Source organism: Chamaea fasciata, unplaced genomic scaffold (assembly GCF_029207755.1).
Source record: "Chamaea fasciata isolate MVZ Bird 193981 ecotype frontalis unplaced genomic scaffold, bChaFas1.0.hap1 SCAF_1, whole genome shotgun sequence".
In the NCBI taxonomy this organism is placed as follows: domain Eukaryota; kingdom Metazoa; phylum Chordata; class Aves; order Passeriformes; family Sylviidae; genus Chamaea; species Chamaea fasciata.
The window spans coordinates 56,470,934-56,496,513 of NW_027094086.1; the positions used below are offsets into that span (position 1 = coordinate 56,470,934).

At 37.8% G+C, this 25,580-nt stretch overlaps 1 protein-coding gene across 1 annotated transcript in view; it reads left to right on the plus strand.

The window, feature by feature from the left end:
- The first annotated feature begins 4,618 nt into the window (after window positions 1-4,618).
- Window positions 4,619-25,580, plus strand: part of DOK6 (docking protein 6) — a 253,368-nt gene continuing 232,406 nt past the window's right edge. Inside the window, exon 1 of the mRNA XM_066184309.1 lies at window positions 4,619-4,971. Coding sequence (XP_066040406.1) covers window positions 4,906-4,971 — 66 coding nt within the window. The 5' untranslated portion in view covers window positions 4,619-4,905. The remainder of the gene's footprint in view (window positions 4,972-25,580) is intronic.

Below are 25,580 nucleotides of genomic sequence, written 5' to 3' on the forward strand. Positions count from 1 at the left end.
ATTATTTCCCCACAAGCAGAAGCACAGTACTTTACTCTTAGACATTACACTTCATGGTTAAAAATGTCAGTCTAAGACCTTTATGATAGAGTTGGTATACAGATTCTTCTAATATCACTGCTGCAGGGTGTTGCTCTCCAAAATCAGACTGAGGCAGATATCTGGGTAAAGTAATGCCTCTGGCTGGTGTAGTTACCTCTGAGAGAGCACATCTGCCAAGACAGTTTGCTACACAGTCACAGGGGCCCCAGTCATGCCCACAGTATTTCTTGGTTTGGGGCAAAGTGAAAAAAGCATAAATTATTATTTGTGTCCAAAGTCAGAGTCTTAGAGGAGCAGAGATTCTGACTCTTACTTGCCCTCTGACGGAAAAGCAGAGGTGAAAATTCTCCCTTTTCTGATCTCCAAAACTGGACTAATCAGCTGTAATATATCACTCTATAAACCAGGAAATGACACTTTTTAAAATTTATGTTTCTGACACAGGTGGGGAGCAACAGTGGAGGTACACAACAGAGTAAGATGTAAACCTACATATCTACCCTATAGTTGGGGGATAAAAAATTAGGTACAACTGGTCTGGATAGAAAGCCAGTAATAAATATGCATGTGGTTTCCTGCAGGAACTAATGGCTTTGTTTTTTATAATGCCCATGGAAAACAATAGTTTTTTAATATTGTCTATCTACATGATTTATATTTCATGCTAGATCACAAAGGACTCTGGTTAGTATGTGATTTATGGTTGGAGCAAAATAATTGTCTGAAGCTTAGATGAAGGTAGGCTTTCAGCACATTAATAATACATTAACTAATGTTTTTTTCTTGGCACTGTCTATGCAAATTTCTATTATCATAATAAAAATGACTGTTTATTTTAGATTGGAAACAGCTTTAGGTCAGAAAATGCTTTTTATCAGATGTCTTGAATAAATTCTAACTGCCATTCCCTGATAAACTTTTAAGCAAAGCTTTTCCTTTAGTCTCAGCTGGTATTTGGTCAGGGAAGTAGAGGGAGAAACAGCTGGAAATTGAGAGGAGGTCTCTGTGCTTCTCTTTGGCAAGTGTGGTAAAAATCCACCTTGGCTCAAAACTTCAAACACTGATAAACATCACTGGGAAATGATTAATTAATGTGAATCATTCATAAACAGCAGACATATAACTGCAGATTTAAAATATATACTGCCTAGATTTGTTCATTTTGTCAAGTAAGCACAGGTGAAGATAATTTCATTCAAATTAATTACTTTCTGTCAGAGGCAAACAGCAATACACATTGTCTGACAGACATTGTCAGTCCAAAATAGTATTAGATTTGATTGCACTTACGTTAAGGTAGATCAGAAATTAACTTCTCTGCTTGAAATAATTTGTGACTTGATTATCTGCTGAATCATTTCCCTTTCCATGATGATTTCACACCAGCAGCCATATAAAAACATTATATTTTTGCAAATATATAAAACATTTACTCATGGCAATGTATTCTTCAGAAGGAATCATATTCTGTCTTCCCTGAAACTGCCCACTGAGTTTGTACCTGTTGAGTTTCTGAGACTATTTGACTTCCTGAGATTTCTGAAGAGATAGGGCATTTGGGATGACTGTTTTGTGGAATCTTCCTTTGTAAGCTGTGACTTTCTCAGGAAATACAATGTATGCATGTCATGTGGACACAAGAGTATTTTTCTGGGAAAGTAACAAGACAGTTTGTCTGTATTCCTGTGATTCAGAGCGGTCTTGCTATCCATTTGTGCCCCAAGCTGCCCATGGGACTCATATGCAAATGAATATTTGATTATTCTGTCTGGTGCTATCCAAAGCAGCTGAAAATAATACCAGACTGATCATGTTTAAAGCTCAGGCTGGCTAATTTACACTCTGGAGACTATAGAATGAAAATGCTTTGTATTTTACACATATTTTGCTTATCTTTTATTATATTTCTGTTGTATTTTATTGTAATAAAACAAGTAATAATAATGCAATTCATACATGGATTTTAAATAAAAATACAGAAACAATAATAAATAATTGGAGAAAATTTTGCTGAAAATTACTATTAGTTATATAATTATTAATAATCAAAATATTTTTCATGCATGTTATATGATAATATACTTAAGAATAAATTGATCATTAGCTTCGGAAATATAGCACCGTCTTCAATTTCATTGGCAAGAAATTTTCCACTGTAGAGTTCTGACAAGGCATGCATGTTAGGGAGGTGACACAAATTCTCCTGAATCCTTACTGAAGAAATTGGAAAACTAAAGAGTGCCCAGGAATGCTGTGTGTTCTGAAACCGTTGCTCTTTCTGAATGATTTAAAGAGCAATCTTTAAAAAAAAAAAAACAATTGCATTGGTTCTATCTCTGTTTGAGAACACATATAATTCTTCTCAGATCCTACAAGTCCATTTGTGTGTAGCTGAGAGGTGGTGAAGAGGGGACAGGGACTGCATGTGAAACCAGTTCTACAAACTTACAAATCATTCAGGGTTAATCTGTAAGGAAAATGTCTTTTTGTCAGTTAATTGAATAGGATTATGTACTTTTCTGGTTAGCAATTGAAAGGAAATGTTCCTCTCCTTTTTGATCCTTCAAGAGCTTTCTGTACTTTAAACAATCACTAGTCTCATCTTGAAAAAAGCTTTTGTTTAATATGTAGTAAGGTGTCTTCAAAGAATTCTCTTGTAGGCATATCCCAGTTTTCTCCCTAAAATCACTGAATATTCTGATTTAATGTACCTTTAAAATAGAAAATAAGGAGGAAGCAATATTCTGCCCAAAACTAGGAGTTCAAACTCATCCTTCTGACATTTCACTAGAAATACCAAGGAAGCCACAATTATATGTAGGCTAATATTTTTTTCTCTATTTCTTCATATGGACATATCTTTTATTAAAAAGAGCATAATTATATAAAAGCTTTTGTTTGGATAAAAAAAATGCAAAATGTCTATTCCTAGCAGTTGTTCCAAAATTTGTGTAATTGGGAACTGAGTTGCTAGAAAATAAATGGATAGGTAAACTTCCATGTGCTTCACTAATTGCTATTCAATTAAGGAAAAAAGTTTGGGAACAAATAATAAGGGTTATTCTCGGGAAAGGGAATTCTCTTGGCATAGTCTGGTAATTTTCACACTCATTAGACTTGAATGCAAAGCTAAAAGCAGTCAATGAAGATGAAAGATTATAATGTTAAGATTCTGTTTTGTTTTGTTATTTTTAAATGGGTTACCCGACACCACTGAGAGTGGACTAGCAAAAATAATTTTGTACTCAGTAGTACCCTCTACATCCTGGAAGATTACTACAAAGTCACCCTGAAGCCTTCTCCACACTGAAAAAATGCAACTGCCTCAACCTTTCCTCATAGGAGAGATTTTCCATCCCTCTGATCATGTTCATGGCCCTCCTCTGGACCCTCTCCAGCAGGTCCATGTCTTTTCTATGCTAAGGGCTACAGAGCTGGATGCAGTACTCCAGGTAGTTTTATAAAGCTACAAAGTTTTTTCCTTATAATTCCATCACCCAAGCACTGTAGTAATTTTTCTAGATTGTATCTTTCTTATTTGCTGCTACAAGGCTAATCCCTAATGTTGTCTATTGATTTTGAAAATCAGAAATAACTCTAACAAACTCTCAACTATAGAATGACACTCCATCACCCCAGCCTGCAGCACACTGCATACTGCAAATTCCTGTTTCAGAAAACTTCAGGGCAATGGTGCAGTAGAATGTAGATATCTAGTGAAAGAGTACATGAAGCTTTCATTAAGCTTATCATACCAATCAAACTTTTTCCACTGAAAGCATTTATTGAGTACAATTTCATGTAACAATAGTCATGAACTATCTTGTTTTATCCCATTTCTATGTAGTTTTTCTTTCTCAAGCAGCTTAGATCCATTCTTGTCCATCTCTATTTTACATGTAACTAAATAAAACACAATCTCCTCGGCTTGTTTGTTTTTTCCCTTCCTAATGTTTCCTAAACATTATGCTTTCTTCAGAAGTCGTTCTTCTGCTAGGTCCACATCAGTGAGCAGTAATTAAACACACGGCCATCACAGTGGAGCGCACAGAAACCTGTGAGTGACAACTAATTTTTCAACTTCAGATGGACTTGTGCCTTTTTTTTTTTCTTTTCCTTTTTTTCTTCCTTCACTTCTGTAGCTTAGATATTTGTTTCAATAAGTTTGTTGTACTGACACAACAGCACAGCATTTGTTGCTGGGCGTCTACGCGGCTTGCTGAACACACGAGGCTGAGATGCCCTCCAGGGCCGTGTTTCCGAAGGCCACGGGAGCCGGGGATGCCGCGGCCGCAGCCATCCGCCAGCCTGGAGAAAAGTGGGCAAAACCGGGGAGGCCGAGGAGAGCACTCTACCTGCGCCGGCGGGGCCCCGGCGGCGGGCGGCGGGCAGTGCCGCTCTCGGGGCAGCGCCGGCACCGGTGGAAGCGCCTGCGAGGGGGCAGTGCCGGCGCTGGGGGCGGCTCCGCGGCCGCGGCGCCGGGGGCGGTGTCCGCGCTCCGCCCCGCCCCGCCCGCGGCCCCGCCCGCTCCCGGCCGTAGGCGCGGGCAGCCGCGAAGCCACCGCCGGGCGGAACGGTGCGGAGCGGAGCGGGGTCGGGCGTGGGGCGGTGGCGGAGCCGGGCAGCGAGGGGCCGGCGGAGGAGCGGTTCGGAGCGGCCCCAGCCGGCCGGCGGGGCGGTGCGGAGCGGAGCGGCCGCGGGCGGAGGGGAGCGCGGCTCTTGCCGCTGCCTGGATGCCAGAAGCGCCTCTGGAGCCAGCGGCCGGCGGCACCCGGGAGGGCCCGGGAGAGGAGGAGAAGAAGGCGGCGGCAGCGGGGGAGGAGGACTGCGGGCGCAGAGGGGAGGAAGCAGGCAGCGCTTGCCATGGCCTCCAACTTTAACGATATAGTCAAGCAGGGCTACGTAAAAATCCGCAGCAGGAAGCTGGGGGTGAGTTCTTTCTCCCTTCGCCGGCCCTGCCCGGGGTGGGGACGAGGCGCTGGGTGTTGCCTCGTCGGCCTGGGGGGCGGTGGTGCCCCGGGCCGGGGCCGCCAGCGTGGGGCGCGGCGACCTGCTGCTGGTGCTGCTCCTGCCGCTGCTGCTTCTGCCGCTGCTGCTGGGGCTGCCTCTGGTGCTGCTACCGCCGGTGCCGCTGCTGGTGCCGCTGCCGGGGCTTGCACTTGGCTCCCGGCTCCGGAGGGGTCGGTGGCGATGCGCTGCCATTGCGCCTCGGAGAGAGCCGGCTGCTCCCCTCTCCGGGAAGGCGCCGCTCCTCCCTTCTATCTCAGCGATCGCCCGCCAGGGTCACTGGCCGCGGAAAGCTGCGCCCCGTGCCCCCGGTTCTCCTCGAGTTCCCCAGGCCGGGACTGACACTCTCCTTTCGTCGTCCCTGCGCTCCCCTGTCCCTCGCCTTGGTGCCTCCGGCGGGGCTTGGGTGGGGAGAGGAAGGCTCAGGCAGGAGCTGTAAACTTTGTGTACCGATTCTCCCTCTGTCCCTCCCATTTCGGAGAGGGTTCTTTTCAATCAGGGCAGGGTCAGAAAACACTGCCGGTACCGGAGTAACAGAGTTAGAGAGGAAAGCGGGCGTGTGCAGGTGTGATGGTGCTCTGCCCTGAAGCACGGGGGACTGGGGAATGGGAGCCGGCAGCGCACCGGGGATGAACAGGGCGGCAACGGGGGTAACAGCCTCATGAACCTAAGATGCAGACAGTGATAAAAACTAGGGGCAGTCTCTTAAGTGAGGGTGGCTGTTCGCAGTGCCCACCGGGATGCTGCTCAGCGTCACCGTGTGTGCTATCAGATTGGCCATGGGCACTTTCCTTCAAGGGGTGCAGCAAATCTTGAAAAGGCAGTGAAGTTGGAGCAGAGTGTGTGCAGAGGTCGGGATTTTCTAAACTTCGGTCCCGGGAATCATCGGTTTGAGCTGTCTCCTACCCTTTGGGAGAGAACAGGAATGCTTGCTTGCACAGCTACTGATGTTGCCAATAATCCCAAAAGGTCCAAGTTCCTGTTGGCCTGAGGCTGAGAGGAGGTTTGAGGTTCTTTGTGTTCACTTTCAGCTTTTCTTCAAGTGTACAGAAAAGTGCAGGGTCTCTATCAGCTCTCCCTTCCAGGGAGGGGGTCCCTGCTTCCCCTGAAACCTAACAGCAGAGACCATGTGAAATCTGCCCTCCTCCAAGTCGTGCTCTGTGAGCTTATTGCAGTGCTAATATTTATCTCCTCCTCCCCCTCTCTCCCTTCCCCCTCAGATGCTGTGCATTGCTTGCAGACACAGTGTGCAGGATGGTGGGACACTAATCATAAACTGACCTTTGGAGCACTTTGGTGACTTGGCAGGGCTGTTAATTCCAAAGGAGCACAGGGAAGTTTGGTCCAAACCCTTAATAGCCTCAACTACAAATGTTTGAGAGATGGTGTAAATCCAAAGAGAATGGATGCTCTTATTAATGATTTTGCAACCCCAAAGTCACTCTGTGCATCAGTCAAGCGTTAATCTTATCTGAAGAAGCAATTTCTAAGCCTTAGTTTGTTTCTGGCAGTCCTCTGCTTAACCTTTGCTCATCAGTTTTTCCCCTGCTTAGCAGTGTTATTGGATGGGGCCAACACAAAGCAGAGACGATGGTATCCCATCACCTTGATGTTAGTAGTTAGAAGCAGCGTTCATCCATTTGGTTTGCAAATCTGGATTTGAAGCCATCTCAAGTGTCCTTTAAGTGTGAAATTATGTATGTGCAAATACTTTTATATACCTATGTCTATGGCTTATATTCGACAAATGTAGAGTTCGTATCACAGTAATTTTGGATGATACTTGCTGACCTGTGTAAAAAAAATTGTGAAGAGAGTGATATTTCATTGCGGACTATCTTATGTAGCTTGAATTTTTTTTTTTAAGATGTTAGTCTGATTTTTTAAGGGGGACACATAAAACTTTCTCTTGCATGGATATTTTCCATGGTCGTAATGATTATCGTAGCTCTACACTAAGCGGAAGGGAAATAGTTCATACGGTGCCTGTGGAGGATTTTCTCCTACTGGTGTGTGAGGGTGACAATTCAGACTATACAGCCTCAGGCAGGTGGTAGTATAAGCTTAAATATGACATATGGAAATGCACATCTGAATAAATCTATTCAATACAATTTAAAAGGGATTATATTTTATAGAAAATAGAATCAAAATTCAAATGAGTGTGATGGTTGAAAGGTATGAATATGTGTGTATATATCCATAGCTAATTGGATTCTTGTGACTGAATATCTAAATTAATGGAATTTTTATTCACCAAGTGAAACATTAAATGTTTGTCTTTTTTTCCTTTATGTCTGTCTCCAAGTCCAAACCTTATTGACTTACACTGGAGCCATCATACATAAGTTTTCAGGGATATAAATGTCTGCTAGCAAACAAATATTTTTAACCTCCAAAAGACAAAAATTCTGGAAAGAGGGAAGAGAACTATGGATTCTAGAAACTAAGGCTAAGATAATTTTTAAATATGGCAGTAGGATTTTCTCTCTCACTAGTTATGTTTCATTCTTACTCATTGGAAGTTATTGGGGTAGGGTTTTTTTGGTCATAATAGTCTACATTCTTTGAATATTTCAAAGTCTCCTGAAAAGGAGATTGATTAAAACTTGGAGAGCTGAGGTGTCTAATACTAATTTTAGTGCTAGACTTGGACAATGAAACTAATTCTAACCTTTAGGCTGGTAGCCAGTTTGTTACGGAAATTCTTCCAATTCAGCTTTTTTTCTGTTTAGTTTAGTGAGTGAGGGAGCCCTGGTAGGAATCAAATGGAAGATACTTCAACAGTATATTTTCTTCTCATTGAAAAAAAAAAAACAAAAAAAAACACAACAACAAGCTTTCATTTGGGGAGAACTTTCTGGTAGAATTTACTTTTTCAAGAATTTAATTTACAAAACCCCAAGTAGTAAATCTTCATCTAATTGTAAAATAGAAATCTTTATTTTTTTTTTCAACATGGTATAATGTTTACTTCTGATGTTTCATACCTACACCTTGCTTTAAGTACTTGTTACCCTGTCTGCCTACTCCCCACATACCTTCAAATTTTATTCGTACTATCCATGAAGTCAGGACTTGAGCTGTTTTCCCATCAGTAATTGATTCTGTTCAGAAAAGTGATTTGAAGACAAAAATGATGCCTAAATCTTGATGGAAATACATGGCAAGAAGAACTCCGAGAATTCGTCCTTACTTTTTTGTTTAGTGATACTTGATCATCAACTTTTATTTTGCCTGCTTTTCACTGTAATCCTTAAGGGCTTGTTTACAGAAATTCATTAATAAGTAAATTGAATGGTATATTTTTCTGACAGTCCAGTATTTTTAAGTAGACCTCATTGTTCTGATGCCTTTATGATGTTAAAGTTGTTTTTGTTTTAAGATTGGATAGTCAGCGGAGGAGCTTTACCAGCCTCTCTGTTGTTGTATTCTGACTCTGAGAATATCATGGTTTCTGCCATGGAGATATCAGACCATGAAGAGACATCCAGCCAGTCTTTCCACTTAGCCTGTCTCCTTACTTTTGTAAGGCATAAACCGTACTTTAAACTTTTCTCCGGTGCCTTGAAATGTCAAATATATGTTAAAGGCTCTGTATTAGGCAAGCTCATGTGTATTTGTCTCATCTTCATCAAGGTATCACAGTGTCTTTGAAACTTAGGAACTGTAGTCATTGAGTATGACTGTAATTAAAATGTCTTTATAAAAATCTGTTTCCCTGCAGCTTAAATATGCCTTTCTTTTCAGTGCCCTGGCGTTCCCGCATTGTTTGATATTTTGCTTTTCTCTAATACTACATAAAGGAAATACTCATTCTTGCAGCCATTATGTTTGACCTGTGTGACCCTTCTTTGAAATAAATTTGATTGTAATGTGGTGTGCTGTTCAGATCAGAATAGGTCATTTGTGTAGTGTGGAACAGGACTGTACTGCCTTTGTTCTTTTGGAATCTTTCATACTCGTGTCACATTAAAATTCATATGACACAATTTTGTACTGCACTGGCTGTGCTTATAGGCTGAAACTTTCTTGTAGCAGATTGGAATCCCTTTGTTGTCTCCTAATAAACTAAGCTGGGAGGATTTCATGCCTTGCAGAAGTGCTGTTTCTTAGAAAACAACCAATTTGATGTCATATTAGGAAGTCTAATTAAAAATGAACATGGTGTCACTTTGATAGTCTTGTTTTGACCCACATCAACCTTCGAAGTCATAATCTTATTGTTTGTTTGTTTTTGTCTTTTTTTTTTTTTTTTGTTATGCCTCAGCCATGGAATGAAAGAATCCTATCTCTTGAAAATTTTCACTCCTTTTGTTAATAATTACTAATTTTTCCGTGTTCCCACACACTAAGTGGAATTATTTTCTGGGTGCTTCAGTTTACACTCTGATACACCTATTCAAAGAGAAAATTGTACCTGCCAGTTGGTCTTGATTGAGTAATGAATAATAGGTTGCTCTTAGTCACCAAATTGGAATCTTTACCATATAAACTCTCCCTGGTTTTAAGCATACTTTTAGATCATTACAGGTACCTTTTCTGTAAATGAGCACAGTGTTTCTCCTCCTGTAGTTAACCCTGTCTTCAATCAATCAGGGCTAACAATGCTCTGAATACAAACCACTGATTGCAGCGTGGTTCCTGTTGAAATAATGCAGCATGTGTCTTACAAGATCCTAACATTCAATTGATATTGTGTGTATATTTTGGGTGAAGAAAACAAAGGGACCTGCAAAATTTCTTGGGTTTGAGATTACATTGATTGATCTTACTGGCTCTGCAAGTGGGTCATGATGAATACAGAGGGCAAAGTAAAGGTTCTTCTGTTTCTTTGAGTTGCCACAGCATATACTAAGAAAGAAACAAACACATGAAAAAGTACAGGCAAGTAATGCACCTGGAATTGATATCCTTTCCATAGATTATTTTATATTATTATCTAAGGGAAAGGTGCTCAGCCTGACTGTAAGCACCGGGGTTGCTTTTCATATAACTGCATCCTGACCAGTGATAGGAACTGTGAGCTATGTCTTGGAGTATGAAAATCAAATGAAACTGTAAAACCTTAATTCCTATTTATAATAAATTCATTTTAATTTTTATTAAGCTCCAGATGGACAGGATTTAGATTGCAGATTCCTTCCTCATAGAGGAGTTTCTTTTTCACGATAGTTTAATGCAACCTGAGATATGGAACTAAAAGCATTTCACCGTAATCCATTAAAGAGGCTAGTCACATTCTTTACTTAATACTGAAAGTATCATTTAAAATACAAATAATTACTGCTTTCAATCTTCTTGCGACAGTTATCTGAATGGATTTGAAGAATTAAAAGGAAAATACATGGATTTCCAATTTGGTCATTATGGAAAGTACAATCATCTTGAGATTCTGACCAGTTTTTATTGATTAAGCACATTGTACAGGATATTGAAAGAAATATCTTGCAGCTGTGGTAAACAAGGAAAAAAAGTGTCCTACAACTTTTTATGCTAATGTTTGTGTTAAAGCAACTTGTGACTCAGGCTTGTGGTAAGCATTTTGGAGTTGCTGTGCTTCCCAGTTATTTTCTCGATGTGCTTTTCCACCTCTTAATTCCCAAGAGGTGTGATAACCCAAGGTCTAGTAATTTTGTAATGGATGGCACTTACTTAGAGTCAGATAGTCCTCTTTTGTAGATAGCATATCACATCCATGTTATCAATGGATTATAGATGCTTCTATTTTTACTCTTGTCTGGAATACCATTGGCCTCAGTGAGATTACACTTTAGCTACATGAAGATTACACAAAGAAGTGTTTGTACAGACTCTTTCTCTTTCACTTGCATATTGTGAGATGCTAAAATTATATTGAGAATTTATTGTATCTTCCTGTAAGGCCTTCTGTTTTTTCATTTAGGAGTCTGTCATTTTTGTCCTATAATGGACATTAAAACCTGATGAAAAGACCCTGAAGTCAGTTTAACGAACCCAATAACTTTGGTGGCTTTGGTTCAGTGTCCATGTGGGAGCATTAGCCACATGCATAGAACATGAATTTCCTTGTTGTAAAATGCCTTTCAAATCCTACTCAAAAGAATTGTCCTTTGTGAAATTGGTAATTATGGAAGGAACATGCTCTTTGAGTCCTTGAAATATACAAGAAATTATTAATGTAATTCCAGTAGTGAGTTCTCTTCCTACTTTTTAGAAATAATCTCTCTTTGAATCATTCATTCAGATTTTTGCAAGCGGTGCAAAATGCTTTATAGCTGTTGCCTGGCAACAACACATTCAGGCAACAGCATATGTGAGTCAGTTGCTAGTTATATGTTTATATATGTGGCTGTGTAGAGAGCATATATTCTGGATAGATACTAATGAGACATTTTTGAAAAAGCATGCCATGAAATGCTCTTTTTGAAAAATAATAAAATTCAAACAAAGATTTTGGGCTCTACATTGCCCTGGAAAGTTTGTCTTTTGTTTTAGGTTATGTGAAAGATCAGCTAGCTGAACAGCTTTCCACAAATGTCATGATGCAGTTAATATACTTCCATTCAGTCTGAGCGAGCAGTGTAAAATATTCTCTTTGTTGAAGGCAAGCAATATTTTATATGTATGGATGCTAAATTATATCCCTCACTGTTCTTTAAATTAATAATGTGTTATTGAACCAAAATGTGGGTGTTTTACTGTGTACTGTAGCCTTTCATAGATGTTATATTTGAAATAATAATTGTGAATATTACACTGCAATTTTTGTTTTTAATCTTTGCAACTTGCAGTGCAACTCTAAGATTCAAAATGATTGTAGTGTATTATTGTAATGAATCATAGTTTGGTTGATTTTTTTTTTCCAGAAAAAATGCAGACTTCAACTCTAACTACTGTGAAATTTCTTGAAGAAAATCAATACAGAAAAACAAGGAGACCTTTTGCTACTGTGGAGAAAGTTTTTATGTATCAGGACTTTCAAATTGCAAACTTATAAAAAAGATTTTAGTGATAGTAAAATGTATGCAGTAACTATCTTGACACTTGCGCACATAAATGCTTACTTTCAAATACTGTTGTTTTTAGTATTCAGAAAATATGTTCACACATCATGTCTGAGGAAAAAATCTGTGATTGATAAATGCAGCTCATAAATCACTATATCTGAAAACTTTATACAAGTCAAGAGAGTTCCAAACAGTGAGATTGCAGCTGGCATCAGAATTGAATCTGCTGTCTCCAGGAGTACTCTTACTGGGTAGGATAGCTTTCTTGGAAGGAGTTTTGAAGATGAATGTTAATTTTGAAACCTACTTAGAAATTAAGGGGGGGGGGGGGGAACCAAAAAGCAGCTGTAAGCTAGTAATGAAATACGCTTCTTTTCAAAAATCATCTCCACTGCAAAATAATCTTCCAGATTCTGATGCTTTTTAACAATTAAAACGTGTGAAACATGGCATTGCTGTCATACTGAGAGGTTACAAGCCCATGCAAATGGAGCCTCACAGGAATTACTGTTCACTTAAGATGCACATAAATTAGGAAGATAATTAAGGGAAGTGTGTAAATCTTTTAAGAGATTGATCTTCTTTCTCTCTGTTGTTCAGTTGCCAAAATGTCCCTCATCATCTCCGGCTTATCTGGGCTGAACTTTGGAAAGGTTGTATTCATTAGCAAGTCAGTGAGGAATTAGAAGCACCCAGCATTTACTGGACCTGGAGAAAGAAGTTCCGCTGTGTCTGCTGGAGGAAGGGCTCTTTGGCATATTTCCCCTACCCATTCATTGCAAGAAGAATTATTAGCAAAGTTTAATATCGAAAGGCTGTCACCACTGTAGAACCAAATTACTACCATCTTTGGGAAAGAAGCCCTTGATACTCCCAATACTCTTTGTTTGTTTGTCCCTGGATTTTTTCTTTATTTGAGACAGTCTTGCTCCAAAGTACCCCGCCCTCAGAGTAAATTGTACATTCTCATTTCTCATGCAAACACTTTTTTTCCTGCAAAGAGAAAAGAGTGCACGAAGTCTTACAAAATAAGAATACAAAAGAGTTTTCTAAATGAGTGTTAATAATTATTGGTTTTGTACAGTGCCTAAAAAGAAGAGGAAACTTCATTTTAACTGAAGTTGATATGTTCAATTATTAATTGCTAGATTAGTATAATAATAAGGTGTATGATGTGTATAATATACATAAAAATAGTATGACAACAAACACCCTGACAGCTAAAGGTGGAGGTTAATTTTTCATAGCTGTAGAAAGGTTGTTAAAATAAAAGATATTTTACTGAGTTTTATTTTCTGTAGTTTTAAAATGAATTCTAGGGCTTTTTGTACTGTTAATGAAATGACCTCTTTCAAGAAGACAAAAAACTTTATACTGACATGTTGGATTCAGTATTAGAAAAGTTAAAATTTAGTCTTTTGCAGAGATGTAATTTGTAATCTTGAGCACTTTGATTCATTCCAGCCTTATTCTCAATTATACTAAGCCCACTGTACACTACATGAATTAAATCTAAAGCTGTGTTAAGGCCCCTTATACCAGCATAGGGAATGCTTTTACTGTAAATGGGAAACAGGCTTTCTGAGCTTAACTTTTTTGTTTGTAAAATTAGTATAATCTCTTTTCACCGTGATTGCTTTATTTTGTCTGTCTCAGCTGTAAACTCATGTTCAGTTCTCCTTTTAAATGGATAGGTTGGCTAACACTGACTGTGGTCAAAATGTTATTAGGTGCTACAACTCTATAGAAAACACTGGAATAATTAATATTTTGTTTTTAGTAGTTTGAATTTCATAATCATGGAATAGCTGAGGTTGAAAGAGACCTCGGGAGGCCACCTGATCCGACTTCTCTTTCAGGCAGGGTCACTGTCTTTTTTAATGTTGTATGAAGACTTTTGGTTGAAAAGAAACTTTTGGTTGGGGTTCATTGAATTCTTCTATGGATTTTTTTTTTTTTTTTTTTTTTTTTTTCAGTCAGGATTAGTTCTGTAATTTGTTTTAGATTTTCGTATATAAAGAAGGAAAATACTGTGCGTTTTCCACCCAGATCTTACTGATAGAAGTGATTGCTCCTCAGTTTTCAGTTTTCTTCTTAGAAACAAGTGTCAGGAATAAGAATGCGAGAAGTCTGAAGCCAGTAACTGATAGACCTTATGTCTCTTGCCCTGAGACAGAATTATAGCACAAAATCTAAACTGTTGGAGAAATTCACTTTTCAAAGTAGATATTGAAATGTTTAAGGTAGAATTGTTCACATCTTACTTGGGAGAACAATCCTGAAAGCATGAGACAATTTCATAACTGCTTGGGTTGCTGGTCTGCAGTTGTGGGTGTAAATTTCCAACCTCAGCCATGCAGAAAAGCTGTATTTGTCAAATATATGGCACACAAAGTAACAACCTTATTTTAAAGCAGGGCAAAGGGTCAAAGATGTTACTGCAACATCTTTTTTCTTTCCTAGTCCGGTGTATCACTGGTCAGATTTTGAGAAGACATCAGTTGTCTCAGCTCCAAATTTTATAAAAGGCATGTTCTTTCACAAAAATGTTGGAAACCCCTTGCTCTGTAGGCTTATGCTCATGCTGTGCTGAGCAATGCTAATTAGCCTTAAGTTCTATGTTTTACCTATAATATCTTAGAGCCCAGCTTAGGGAACATGTATTTGCATGGTCCTATAGAGGAAAGTCTGTGGGACTTTGTGCAGGTTGTAGGGTGAATCAACTGAGTCTTCTTGCAGAACCTAGGGATAACAAAATGCATTGTTTCTTGAGGAATTCTGCACAATATGTGCAATAAAAGAGCACTATAGAAGTATTTATTTAGAGGAAATATATAAGGTTACAAAAAGAAAAAGAAAGAGAAAAATCAAATTATGGTTTGCCCATAATAATAATACTAGTGTGAACACTTCCAGAAGTAACAAAAACAAAAACAAACAAACAAAAAAACCCAACAACAAAAAAGTTTTTTTTTCTGCAAAAAAGGAATAATTTTGAGATCACTGAGTAATTGGTAACTTTTTCAGTGTGTCATATCTTAGAGAAAAATGTTGAGGATGTACTGGGTAGCCTTTGCTAATAAGAATATTGGTTTCACCTTTTTAATTATCAACACACTTAGGTGGCAATGTATTTAATGAAGCTGAGTTTCCTCATCATGTTCCATTTTTCTAATTATTGAATAATATGGATGTCTGGGTTTTTTTGGTGGGTTTTTTTTTTTTTTTGGTTTTTTTTTTTTTTTTTTTTTGGTTGTTTATAAAGAAAATTCTAATGTAGAGCCATCCAAAAGAGGAATAAGAGAAAGGCCATACTACTTTTGGCTGTGAGTGTATAGATGAATTAGATCATCTGTGTCAGGTGTAGGTAATAGTTACCCTGATTAGATCCCAGTGCTCAGTGTAGGCCCATCTTTAATATCTTTTGACGAGTTGCAAGGTCAAACATTTCTGCAAGGAAAGCTGTGCAACAGACAAAAAGTTTCTCAGCACTAAATCTGCGTTTGCACATAAATTTTAGCTGGTAAGAATTAGTGAAAATTAGATTTGTAAAAAGCACAGAGAAAAAATCTGAGATCTGTCTTCCTCGATGGAGCAGAATCTCTGACAGCTGTTATTCCCAATAATGATGTGTGGTGTAGTAAATAGATAAATAACAAAAATTGTCACAGAAGGAATAAGGAGCATAAGAAAGGAAGCAGTCTGGTGTAGTCTGATGTTTTTGCAGAAAAACAAGAATGGAATTATTTTTATGGTCCCAGTGGTTTTAATAAAGAAGAACACTGCAGTTTTTTAAAGGTAAAGTAGATACATTAATACAAAAGCTCTATTTCTAGAATATAAGCTATTACACATTATAAGACTTGTCCAAGACCCAGGGGCCGAATGGAATATTGCAGAGTCACGGCCATTTCAGAAGGTTTAGGTTATTTTGAAGAATTAAGTCTGAATGCCTGTAGTGTATCATTAAAGGTGACTCTTTTCAGACACTTCCTAATCATTTGGGATGAAGATAATCCTTATAAATCGTGAAAGGGAACTGTAACTAATGGTAACAGCTTAGCAGCTGGCAGAGAACATTGGCTAAACTATCAGAATTAGGAATCTGATGTACATTGAAAATGGAAACCTCACAGTGAGGAATGTAAGGAGGAATCTGTGGAGCAGCCATGGAATAGATTTACATGAGATTTATGGACAATGAGAGGAAAATTTATGCTGGTGGACCTCCTAGTGTATTTATTTGCGGATAAATGTTGCTCTAGCAGCTTTTATACAATAATATACCTACAGTGTCTAGATGTATTGCTTTGGGATTTTTTGAACAGAAGGAGAAACTAGAAAAGTAAATGCTACTTGTAAATATTTTTGATATTATTTTGACATGATTATAATATAATGCAGTGTATGTCCCAAGAGAACCCAGAGGTCAAATACATTTCAAAATGGTTTTGGAGGTGTATTTTCCATAATTCTTGATGTCAAAAAATAATTTTTGCCTGGATTTTTTTTCTCTCTTCTCTGAAATGGAAAATCGGTGTCTTCTGCTGTGTTTCTGTATAATATTGTTTTATGGCTTACAGTAATTTAGCTTAAAAAAACAATATTCAGGGTGAATCTGTCCTATGCTGCAATCTAAACAAAATGGAATTAAAAACTAGTGAGGTGGTGCCTCTTGTTCAATTCTTCAGAATCTTTTCCTTCTTGCACCCCTGACTTACCTGACACATTTCCTAGACTAGCATAAAAAGCTGTTCTTCTGATAGCAAAACTAACAGTTTTTCTTTCTGTAATTTGGAAGTTACTAGAAAGAATATAAATACATTCTCATTTAAACAAACAATGCTTACTTGATTTACTGATTAAAAGGGGCTGAACTAATGGGCCAAATACTTGTTTGTGGGTAGAAATGCATATGAAGGAATACAGTCTGCTTCTGTACATGCCAGGCTTTTAAGTTTAGGAAAATGTAAAAAGTTGTAAATGACATTGATTTTGTTGACCTGAGCTGACCTGCAGTGGTGGCACAGTGGTGCTGTCACTGATGCTCAGGGCTGAGCCGAATGCACAGTAGATGAAATGAGTTAAACAGGAGATCTGAAATGGAGAATGCTGCTAGCCACCCTTTGAAGTCAACTTTAGAGAGCTATAAAACAAAGCATAGCTGACTGCATAGCTGTTAAGATGATTGTGACTGAAATAGTGAAAATGGAAGCTCAACTAGCAGTGCATAATTGCCAAGAGATTCTTGATTTTTGTCACTGGTGTTTGTTCATTAAGTTAGGCTTGCAGTGAGTTTATAAACAAATACAGAGGAAAGACCTCAAATCTGCCCTTGGTTGTGCAAGTATCTCTGAAATTATGTGTGTTTGCAGGTTATCACCAGCCACAGGGCTCACCATAGCAGTTCTTCAACCAAGTTTTATTTGGTCAGTCCTTTGTTACAGCAGTTTAATAAAATTCTATCAATCCCAGCAAATGCTATTAAAACCTAAGCCGGGCAGAGTAGTTTCTCATCTTCAAAATTCTTTTTCTAGGTAGGCAGGTAGTTTTAGGACTGCATTCCATGTAAATGAGATTTGTTCAGATTTCATGCCTCAGCTTTTCTTCAGAATCAAGAGGGTTAAAAAATTTAATTTCTGAACCCCAAAATTGAAATTCTTGTGTAATATTTTGTCCTCAGGACCAGATGCCTTAGGCGTAGGCCTTTAATCCCTGTGCCCTAGTTACAGCAATTAAGGTTCATGAAATATAAATTTTATTACATATGCATCTTGGTTTCTTCTTTTTTCTTCAGTTTCAAAATCAGTCTGAAATATTAATGATCATATTAAGTGGACTCTGTTATGTGAATTGCTGTTAATATTGTATTCTAGTTATATCAGATGCAGTGAATGACATTTTCTAACATTTAGACTTAAATGCACGTTCTATTGCTGAAGGAAATCTTGACTTTAATAACACAGTTTCATGTAGGTCTGTCTCTTTATCTGCATTTAAGTGAAAAAGTTGCTGAAGGTATGCAGCACTTTGGAATACCATAGCTTATAATTGTTCATGATTTCTAGTGCTGCAGTGCAAATTAATCATTGTTGAACTGTGCTGGGGAGAGTAGAAATGCTTAACAGCATTGTGATCCCTGCCTGATAGAGCTTACACTCCAACATCTGAGATGTTAAACCTATCCTTCAAGGTCTCTGTGTATTTTTTTTTGCGGAAAGATTTCTCTCAATCTAAATCTATCATCCATTTCTGCCACTCTGTCTATGCAAATGGATTTCTGAAGCTTGATTTTAACAGTTCTTTTCTCCCCCCCTACTGATGAAGAAACGGTCACTCGTGTGAATGAAGTCCCCATCAGGGCAGGTTTTTTTGGGATCGGGGAACACGCTGATAAGGAATGAGGGTACAGAGGTGGAAAAACAATTTCATTTAGATGGTTCAATAAAAGAAGTGCTGTCTGCATAGCAACAGGTATAGCCATGCTAGATTATACTTCACTTACAGAAATAGTAGTCCCTTTGGTATAGATATGAAAGCTCTCAAATGAAAAATTCACAGCCTTCTGGGGGGTTTGTTTTTGTTTTTGAAGGCAGAGGCGTATGTCACTGTAAAACAACTATATGTACTTTAATGTGGCCAGAAAAGAGGCACTTAGCTGTTCCACTGCAAAAAGAATGAGTTAATAAACCCGGCACACAATCTGTCTCTGCTGTAGCTCTTGGCACACAACAGCTCTAATTGGTGGAAGCTATTGAGGCCTTAATTGCTGATTTTGCAGTGCTGCCATGTTTACTGATAAGGTTTAATGCAAGCTAAAATTTGTTAACTAGAGAGAAACAGTCACGCATGCATGAAGAGTGTGAGGACAAACACTAGGCTTTTCTGAAGCACCAAATGACAATGAGGTATTTCAGCACGTGGCATCATTAGATTTCTCCTTTGAGACTAATGAAAGGCCTTTCTTTGAGCAGAAGAGCAAGAAAAACTTTGTGGCATGCAGCTAGTGCTGAAATAAGCTTATAGTAGAAGTGATAGTGTACACCTCCCTGATTTACATGATGTTGCTCTGTGCTGAATAGATGGGGGACTGTTGTATTTAAACATTAAGACCTTTAGTTCTTGAACTGAGATATCCTCACATTTTATTTTTAACATTGTTATTACACTGTAATACAATAGCCTTTTGAGCTACTAACCTGCTCTTTCATTTCTGAACTATTAAGTTAAAAATCATTGTTACTTGTGTTTGAGTTTATGTAGTAGTAATAAAAATACCAAGTAATGATGTTATATGGCTGTTTATGTCCAAAAAGCTAAAAGGGAAAATAAATGGAAATGTGTTTTGTACTTAACATCACACTCTGGAAGGGCCATTGTTTTGTTTCTTAGCGTGTTTTTCGTATACTACATGCATAGCTTGGAGCAGAGGAAAATGTAAGATGCTAGTTGAATGAAAAACAGATGCTACTGTGAGCTCCAAATGAGGTTTTTTCTTCATGTTTGAAAAATGTGACAGTATTCAAAGAGATTTTGTGCTTGCATATGATTAAGATCTATTTAATTTTGTTACTGTACATGCTGTATCTAGAGTATTTTCTCCAAGCATCTCCTACAGTTCACATTTGCATCTGCATGTGTATAAAAGAGCAGATAGTTGAAATACCTTAACACAGTGCTTTAATCCAATATTTATTAATGTTCAGAAGATGAGAAATGTCATGTTCATCAAGTGTACTGAGAAAACTAATAGTAATTAGCATCATATTTTTTTTCTGCAGCTTAAATGGAAATGATGCCAAACATACATTAGTTATCACTGTAAATTTTCTCTACTCCTTAGACCAATTTTGTTTCAAACGATATTCAGTTAGGTAAGTTGTAACTCCATGTGGATCTATGACAGTATAAAATATTAAAACTTGTATTACATAGTAATTTAGATACATAACAGGACAGCTTTACAGGCAAGCGGGTGGTTTTGAGTTTCCTCAGGGCTCTGCACTTCTGTAGCAGTCCTTGTTGTTCAGTAGTTTTAGCCTTGAAAAACTGATAGACGAAACAAATGTATCATCAGTGAGGCCATGGTTAAAACTGATCTGTGTAGATGTGGGAGGCAGTCCCAAGTCCAAGTCAACAAGGGCTGTATCTTTCTGTCTTTAAAAATCTTGGGGGTTTGCAAGGCTGGCTGACAAGAATGACCTTCTTGCCAGGCTGTTTGGCAGACTTGTGTGGGTGTCCATGAAATGGGTAGCACTTTGTTCTTTAAGCACAGAACGTGTCTATTCAAAATCTCCTAATGTCTGCTGATGTTCCGTTACCCACAGATGCAGCAAAATGTATCTAAATCCTGTGAATTTTATGAAAATTTGCTCAGCAATGTGTTTCCAAGAAGAGTTGTGGAAAATACAAAATAATTTGCAGTACCACAGATTCATGGTCTCTTTAACTCCAAAGCTATATGCTTCCTTGTGGGGTTAAATATATATATATAAAAACCAACGGGAAAGGAAAAAAGGTGTCACTTACTTTCCTTCCTGTTGCCAAGAAACAGTTACCAGAATATATCTATCTACTCCCTTAACATAGCAAAGAGTCCTCTGTCAAGTCGCAATGGCAGCAAATCGTGAGCTCCTACACAAGACTACAAAGTATTGTGGGCCAAAAGTCCCATTTTAACAAGTGTAACAGTGCTAGAAACTATAAGCTGCAATTTTAGCTACACAACTTGTATTCCGTTATTCCTCATTTGGAAAATGTTTTTTATACATTATATTGTCTGTTTCTAAAGTTTCCTTCATTTGCTCATTCTAACAGCTTACTTCTGTTTCACCGTGTCTATTTTCTGCTGGTCCAGCACCATCTGAAATCTCTCTCCAGAGCAGCGACATTGTGTTGTGAAAGAGAGTGAATCAAGTTAATAGCCAAGCTTGCTACATTTGTGATGCATCAAAGAGTTGCAAGGGGAAAATGCAACTATGGAAACAAACTATTTCTTCATTTCACCCTTTTTTTCTTTCTCTTTTTTATTTTTTATTTTTCTTCCTGGACTGCATGGCTTTGTCATCAGAAAGTCGGGAGAAATTCTCTTGGAGTAGTAGAACTTCTATTTGCTTAAATAAGATCAGATGTCTGCCCTAGAACCAGACATGACAAAAAAGAATATAAGTTATTATTCATTCTGTTTGCCTTATACAAATGACAACAGCAAATAAAAGAATATACTGGTCAAGAACTCACAGGAAAATGTTTTAAAGGAATTGAGGAATCCAACTGGAATAGAGGCATGAAAATATCTATTGTTTCATTCTTACTAAATATTTTATTATTATAATTATTATTATATTCAAATTAAACTGTTTAGTCCTCTGTGTTTTAAAGTAGGAAATTCTCTTTAATCCAAGGTATTTTGCTGAAACATACATACAAAGTAAATGAGTACAGGATGCCCCAGGATATGACTCTGTCAATCACAACACTTAAGTGCAATTAGCACTTAAATATCTACTTTGTATGTGTTATCCATGAGCTTTCTTCCTAATTTGCATGGGAAAAAAAAAAAAAAAAAAGAGCTAACAAGAACCTCCTTCAGCCACAAACATCTTAACTACTTACTCAAATCACTCATATGCCCTCAATCAAATGCAACCACCATAACCAGAACCTGACTAGCTTGGTAGAGCCCTCTACTGATTACAGAGAGGAAGGGAATAATAACAAACTATTTATTTCACCACTGATTTCTGATTAGGCAAATACATATCATGTATCATATAATTACTGACAAAGACAGTATTTTCTATTTGAAATTTGTTTACTTCTGGTAAAGCAAGTAAAAGTTCTGGACAGCTAAAGCCTAATAACAGACCAAATTGTGGAATTATTATTGTAGAATATAAAGCAAATAATATTGTGCATTAACACACAATTTTAATGTGCATTAAACTACAAACTTTATTTTTCATGACTTTGTTTTGCTATTTATACAGAAAATCAGAAATACCATCTCTGTCAGCAGAGCAGAAGGTAGAAAAAATACCATCATATTTGTGCTAGTATATACTATAGAAAGACTAAAACAAGTCACATTTTTTTCTTCTAAAACTTTATCCTCCACGTTTTAGTTCTGCATCACAATTTAAAAAGACACAAGAGATAAAACAAAAACTTACATGACCCTTAACAGTAAAGCAAGCACTTGAGTTAGTTCAAATGTGCTAACAAGTGTGATTTACTTCATAAAGATCATGCAGGAAATGTGATTTCAAAATTACTGTTAGAAAAATAGATAGACCTGTAGTATAATATTGTGAACACTCACATCCAGGTTAAATGCAAGAGTTAACACTTCTAAAACACTACCTAGTTCAAGAATGTATTAGTTTATTTCTCACTTTATCTTATTAAAAACTTACTATTTGTATTTTTTTTCTTTCACACGTCAGTGAAGTGAAAGCAAAAGGCAGAGGAAAGCTCAGGATGTTCTGCCACTGCCACTTGGCAGAAGACCTTTTCCTATGTTAAGGGAGTAGATAGATACATTTTGGTAACTGTTTCTTGGCAACAGGAAGGAAAGTAAGTGACATCTTTTTTCCTTTCCCTTTTTCTTTATAAATGTATATATATATATATATATATATATATATATATATATATATATATATATATATATATTTAACCCCACAAGGAAGCATATAGCTTTGGAGTTAAAGAGACCACGGATCTATGGTACTGCAAATTATTTTGTATTTTCCATAACTCTTCTTGGAAACAAGATTCCTTACCGTGGGGCAGTTTTAACTGCCCATTAATTTAATGACATGAGCTAACACTACTATATATAAGCTGCACACATGTTGCAATACCATTCATTAAATTTTAAATGTTTGGCTACATCTGACTTTTGAATTTACTTTCTTGCAACTGCAGTGGTTAATAATGTATTATTGATGTAACTGGGAAATAAACCCTGTAAAATTTCAGGCACTTGAATGGTCACATTTGAAAACATAGCTAAATACATGATGTCAGATATCGTTTCCAACGAAGCTAAAGCAAGCCTGAGATCACCCAGTTCAGTGATGCTAATCATATATGGTCAGGATAAACATGAAAGGGAAATATTAGGGAAGATAGGTTCATGTTTTAGTTCCAGGCTTCAGTTGGCCCTTTACTACCTACATTAAGGCAATTCAACAGTCATCTATGATGAATAATAGAAAATAAGCAGCTACATTTTGTGTTTTACTCTCTCAAACTCTCTGAACCTTTTTCTTTTATGCATCTGCTGCCAGTGCTGTTGAGTCAGCAGATTATTTCAATTCCAGTAATCAAAACTCTGAAAAATTTCCTTCCTGCTTTTGTTTGCCCCACAAAAGCAGCTTCTGTCAACATAATCTCCCTTCATTTTATGGAATCACAGAATCATTAAGGTTAGGAAAGACCTACAAGATCATCAAGTCCAACCTTTTACTAAATATCACAATGTGAACTAATCCATAGCCACTAGTGCCATGTCCAGTTGGTTCTTTGACACTCCCTGGAATGGCGACTCTACTACTTCCCTGCGCAACCCATTCCAGTGCTTGACAATGCTTTCTGCGAAGAAATTCTTCCTAATGTCCACCTAAACCTTTCCTGGCACAGCTTGAGGCTATTTCCTCTTGCCTTGTCTCTACTTACCTCTGTTCTTCACCCTTTCCCCTGGTGGAATTCTACCCATATGTCTGCAAGGGTTTAATTTCTGTACAAGGTCACAGGACTTTCGACTTACCAAGCCTTACTGGCAGCTGGAAAAATTACTTTTGGCAGCATGACTGTTTTCTTTGGAGCTCAGTGAATGCCAGCAAACTGCTCAAGCTTTGCTCTTGGCTAATATCTTCTCTACTGGAGGCCTTGAAAACTGCAGACAATTAAGATAATGCTTCTCTTGGTTTCATCTCTGCAAACAGCTATCACACTACCTCTTTGTCATTGTTGTAAATTCCCTTTTTCTTATTAGAAGTAGTAGTTGAGGTGAATCACAGATTGCAACCAGTATTGCTTAGGTCACCTTTTATTCAGTAAACCGGTGTGGCTGTGTATTGTCTACGCAGAAGTGTGGGACAGTGCAGGTGTGCCTGGAGGGTGTTCTAGGTAGGTGTTGAGGAGAAGCTTCAGGGAGCTGTTCACTTATCAGGTCTACAAATGATGCCATAGCCTTTGTCTGTGTGTACCAGAAAGTGCATTCTTGGGTGGCGTAGGCTGTACAACGTCTTGTTGATGTTTGTACATCTAGTGCCCATGGCCTTGTCCTTGTAACAAGTGGTCAGCATCATGATTGTAGAAGCTCTTGCAGTCTCAGTGGGATAGTTGGTCTCCAGAGCTTATCAGCCCTTGGGGTACTTTCACATGCTGCTTTCTCAGCAGTGTGAGAGTTCAAACATGTTTTCTCTGTTTGGACAGTTTTTGCTAACTAGTTTCTCCATTCAAACTTTTAAGAGCCTTGATGGCGTCGGGAAGTCACATGGTTTGTTTTGCTGCTGTGTGATTCCTGTCATATCAGTGATGAGAGTAATCTTTTTTAAGCTCTGTGTTCATATTTCACACTCCCTTTTCTGCCTGTCATCTTGATAATAATCATCAGTATTAGATTAAATCTGAATAAGGAGCTTCCAGCAAGTGGAACTGATGCAAAACTAAGTGCTGAGTGAGAAGACAACCCATGCAGAGTGAAAGAATTTCAAGGTCTTTATTAGTACAGTGCAGAAACACATGGTAAGAGTAACAGTCTTGTTTATGGAATTGAGAATCAGTGTCCTCTCATGTAGCTAATGTGGCTGCTCAGCAAAATTCACTCATTTTTTTTCTTTTTTTTTTTTTTTTTTTTGATTGTGTGGTTATGCAATGATGCTACACTGATGGAAAAGCAAGCAGGAGGTTGATTGAACACAACATTAAAAACTCAGCTTGTTTTTAGAAGGTTTGTGAGTGCAGACTTCCTCAAAACATACACTATTTTTCACACCAGTTCAAACACTGTGTAAATCTGTTTATCTTTGTAGTCCCCCCCTCTTAAGCTGCTAGACAGATTTCATGTTACTTTAATTTAGGGTGAATTAGCTGAATATTTCTCTTTACTGGTAACATTGTTGGAAAGGTTGTTGCATAAAAGAACATGCATTTATACTAGTGAATATAAAAGTAATTTTATCCTTTTGCCTTGTAGTCTGTGGCCTTTCATACCTGAATGAAATGCTGATTTATTAAATGAATATTTCTTTCAATTGTTTTCTGTTATTTCTAACAAAAGCAAAAATAATTGCAGTAATTAAAGGACAATTTATGACTCCTTGTTGCTGTTGAGTTAAACAAAAATAATAATTTCTTGTTGCAAAATAAGCAAAAGAGAAATTACCTGTGTGATTTATAGTTTCATCAGAAAGACTGACATTTTTATCTGAACTCTACAGTTACTTACTATAATAGCTATGCATCTAGATTGTGAAAAAGATGACAAAGGAGCAGGAACCAAGTAAAGGAATACATTTAACTTCACCAAAA